Genomic DNA, 4,286 nt, shown 5'->3' on the forward strand with positions numbered 1-4,286 from the left:
TAGAAACAAAAGTGGCAGAAACAAAAGGTGCTGGTGGAGTGACTTAGTGCTCTGATTTATTTTGACAGGCTTGCAAGACAATCCTTGGGTATGTGACTGCAGTCTGTATGAAATGGTCCATTTCCTAAATTTCCAGTCTCCTAACATAGCGTTCATTGAGCCCAGGCTGAAATGCTTCACCCCCCGGAGCCTTGCAGGAGTCTTTTTCAGCCAAGTGGAGCTAAGGAAGTGTCAAAGCCCCGTTGTACATACGTCCGTAGCCAAAGTAAAGACCATCCTGGGCAGCACTGTGCTACTGCGATGTGGGACAACGGGGGTGCCCATTCCTGAGCTCAGCTGGAGAAGAGCTGATGGTGCTCAACTAAATGGCACAGGTGGGTTTGGTTTAAGCTTCTCTCATACACAAGGAATGAGTGAGGGAGACCTGCACCTTTATTTTATACAGACTGTTCAACAAATGGAAGCTTCTATGACAATAGATCCTTCCCACTGATAAAAGACTGATAAAAAAAAAAGTAATTCACTGTTGCACTGTGATTTTCTATAGACTATAAAATTATTTACATGTTGATGTAAATATCATCAGATAAATGTATACTATCATGTGTAAAAAGTTGGTTTTGCTTTGTTTCATAACAATTGTGGTGGTGAGACAAGTCAAGGGGTTTTCTGCAAATCTGTTGGAGCTGAAGGGATAAAATATGTCCAGCTGTAGCAAGGGGCGGTTTAAGTTAGTTATTTAGTTATTCAGTCACTGAAAAGACTTCCCACTGAATTATTTTATGGGTCTTTGAGACTGATGATGAGCTACTGTTAATCAGTTAGCAAACATCTCTGGCAGAGATATGTCTGATGAGAATTGAACTGGGATTCAAATCTGCTGTGGCAATGAAAGAAAAGGTTGCAAACATGCAACATTACTGCTGTATTAAAAGAGAATAAAGCCAGTAAACTGCTGAAGGATACAATACTTCAGTGATATTGCTTCCAATAAACGGTTCATTTCTGATGGATTCACAAGGTCTCTTGGGAAAATGCTCTGTAGGAGAAACACTGACCAGGTCCCTCTTCTGTGCTTGCCCCTCTTGTGGGGGAAACCTTCAAACAGCCACTGTTTTTGTGACCGATCCTGTTTTCATTTCCTTTCACAAGAATGGTTGGACCTAAAATTGCAATGTTGGCCCTTTAATGTGTGGGGAATTTAGGGAAGAAACCTTTGCTGCACTCCAGGCAATTGTCCTTAGCTTTCTGCCCTAGAGGTTTTAGGTCAAGACCTGAACCTTCATCCCTCCAGCCTCCCCTAATGCTACTGTATCCCAGGCCTAGCCCTGACTTTCATAGAGGGTCTAAACTCAGCAGATAAATCGCTAAATATGGGGTCTGATCTTCAAAGGGTTACAGGGCTCCTCAGTGCACCGAAACAGGGGAGAGAGCATTTTTCTTTCACAGCAGTAGAACCACTTGTGATAAATAAGCTTTTTTGGGATCTGCACAAGTCATTGGTCTGTTGTGCATGATGTGCAGGATGTAGCAGAGCTGCTCCTCATAATGATAATGTCTACCCATCGTGTTGCAAACATCCCTCCTACACTTGAAAGAGAGCCACAACAAAAAATAAAACAGAGAATTATTTCCTGAAAGCGTATGTTGAATTTACTTTGAGCTACAACTGAGAATGATGTATTTTGTGCCCCATTAAATCAGACTTTAGCACCTTTCAATAAAAAGTTGGCTGAAAAGATACATTATTTCTCAGCAACGGCAGCTTTTGTGCAAATGCTATAATATGACTGTTTGAAATGTTGGTGTTCTGAATAGAAGGGAGTGAGAAACAGCCCACAGTCTGTATGTACGGGCAAGTGCAGTCTGTATGTACGGGGAAGTGCTGTAGGAAGACCAGTAGCTTTATGGTTTTTAATATACCCATTCAGTAAATGATTAAACATAAAAAGTAACTTCTGCTGTCATTGTATTTCACTGCCGTTGGAACATGCCCTGGTTGCCAAGGCTGGATCCTGACCCCACGAGGGCTTAGGAGACGTTTGCATCTTGTCTTACCTTTGCCTTTCAGACATCTCCCTGGTTTACCTTTCAGTGGGAAAGGGCAGAGACAGTACGTGCTCATCCTGAGGAGGCTGGTTAAATAACGAAGAAGGTGCATTAGCCTTCTGCATGATCCCAGCTCTTTTTTAATACACAAATAGAAAAAGGCCAAAACTGATAGTTTTAGCCTCCTGGTAAACTAAGTGAGAAAATCAACACTCAGCTGTGTACATGTGGTTCAGTGGTAAGTGATCAGACTTCCATGTGTTTGGCTCAATATAAAAACTACTAATTTAGCAGTAAAAGGGATATTATTTTTCAGCTGGTCTTCTTCATATACTCTAGACTAGTCCATATATGATTTTTAGAAGAAAATCTCCACTGTTTGTATTTTCTGTGACTCAGAGGACTGCATCTAATGTTCGAAGAGATCGTGTTGCTGCCTACTCCTTCTACTCTTTTAAATATTGCACCTACACAAAAGCTTCTAAGCTTTTTTTTTTTTTTTAAAAAATGGAAGAACCTTTCCTGTTTTGTTTTCAAACAGTTTGGAGGAAATAACATCAAAAGCCTCACATATATTTGGTGTGAAGCAGTGTAAATCTCAACATAACCTAATTTTAGTGTTACTGTTTCTTGGATTTACTTTGACTTTGTAATGTTGTTGGTGGCAAAAAGAAATGATGATTCTACTGTATTGAGCAGACATTTGGCTGATTGGATCTTAATATTTTACAAAACATGTTATTAATTCTGTTTATTATTGCCTATTTATTTTACATTTTTCCTTCCTTGCAGTTCACCAAGAGATTTCCAGTGATGGGATGAGCTGGTCTATTCTGGGCCTGCCTGTAGTCTCTTATCTCGACTCTGGAGAGTACATCTGTAAAGCAAAGAATTTTCTGGGGGCAACAGAGGCGTTCATATCTCTCATTATCACAGACTCAGAAAGCACGGATGACCCCAACTCTAATGCCAAAGGTGCGTGGAGCGGGAAGGCAAGCGGGATGGAAGCTGCTGCCTACAATGACAAGCTAGTGGCAAGGTACGTTATCACCACCTCCACTATGCCTACCCTGGGGGCTGGAGCGGGCACCGGAGAGGGCCTCCTCCTCCCAGATGTGGCACAAGAGAGCAACCCCAGAAACCTGCTGGTGAGCCCGCCTACTGGTCAGCAGGAGCCGGAGCGAATGGTGAGGTCCGTCAGGGTGATAGGAGACACCGACCAGAGTATCACCCTGGCCTGGAAGGCACCTCTGGCAAAGAACACAACAGTGTTCAGTGTCCTCTACGCCATCTTTGGAGAGAGAGATATGCGGCGGATCAATGTGGAGCCAGGGAAGACCAAGGTCACCATTTATGGGCTGCTGCCAAAGACCAAATACATCGTGTGTGTCTGCGTGAAAGGGCTGATCCCCAGGAAGGAGCAGTGCATCATATTTTCCACAGACGAAGTTGTCAGTGCAGGAGGGACCCAGAAGCTCATCAATGTGGTTGTCATCAGCGTGGCATGTGTCATTGCTGTTCCTCTGACGCTTGTGGTCTGCTGTGGAGCACTGAAAAGGCGCTGCAAAAAATGTTTTGTGCGGAAACCCAAGGAAATTCAGGAGTCATATGTCACCTTTGAAAGCCTGTCTCCTGGGGCCAAGGCAAAAGGTGTGGAAGGAGAATACTTGACTAGACATACCCCTGATGAGTCAAACAGGCTGCTGTCTGCCCGATCAAGCGTGGACTCAGAAGCAATACCAAAGATAGAGGGGCAACCTAACGAATACTTTTGCTGATAGTAACTAGGCTGATAGTGACTTGCTAGGTGGAAAGCACGTGGCTGTATATACAACTCTCTGTTCCATCACTGCAGGCCGCCCTGTCAATGCTTCTGTCTCCGACACATTCTGGAGGAGGATGTAAGAGGGTAGACAGTGCCCAAGCTTTACAGAGACATGTTGCTCATCCCACTTGGGGTTTGCTGTTTTGTACCCAGTTGAAAGCTTCTGTGATAATGGCCTCCTTCTCCTGGACCACTTTTATTTTCGTAAAATGAAGCGTGCACACTGAGTGTGAGGACATTAAGCAACATTTCTGCGTGCGCTCTGCTTGGTGTTGTTTAGTACCTTCTCTGCAATATGCTATTTTATTCTCAGCTCTTTTGATGTTCTTTTGGTTGACAAACAGGGGAGTGCTTAGTAATTTTAATATAAGTACCTATGCAGGTGAAGATTGAGAGTCTCACCTTTTACATC

At 43.4% G+C, this 4,286-nt stretch overlaps 1 protein-coding gene across 1 annotated transcript in view; it reads left to right on the forward strand.

Annotated features, from left to right (window-relative positions):
- LRIT1 (leucine-rich repeat, immunoglobulin-like and transmembrane domains 1) overlaps nt 1–3,827 on the forward strand; it is a 10,203-nt gene extending 6,376 nt beyond the window's left edge. The window contains exons 3-4 of the mRNA XM_009709128.1: nt 69–374; nt 2,842–3,827. Coding sequence (XP_009707430.1) covers nt 69–374; nt 2,842–3,827 — 1,292 coding nt within the window. The remainder of the gene's footprint in view (nt 1–68; nt 375–2,841) is intronic.
- Nucleotides 3,828–4,286: the final 459 nt, after the last annotated feature.

This window comes from Cariama cristata, unplaced genomic scaffold (assembly GCF_000690535.1).
Source record: "Cariama cristata isolate BGI_N322 unplaced genomic scaffold, ASM69053v1 scaffold26761, whole genome shotgun sequence".
NCBI classification, from domain to species: domain Eukaryota; kingdom Metazoa; phylum Chordata; class Aves; order Cariamiformes; family Cariamidae; genus Cariama; species Cariama cristata.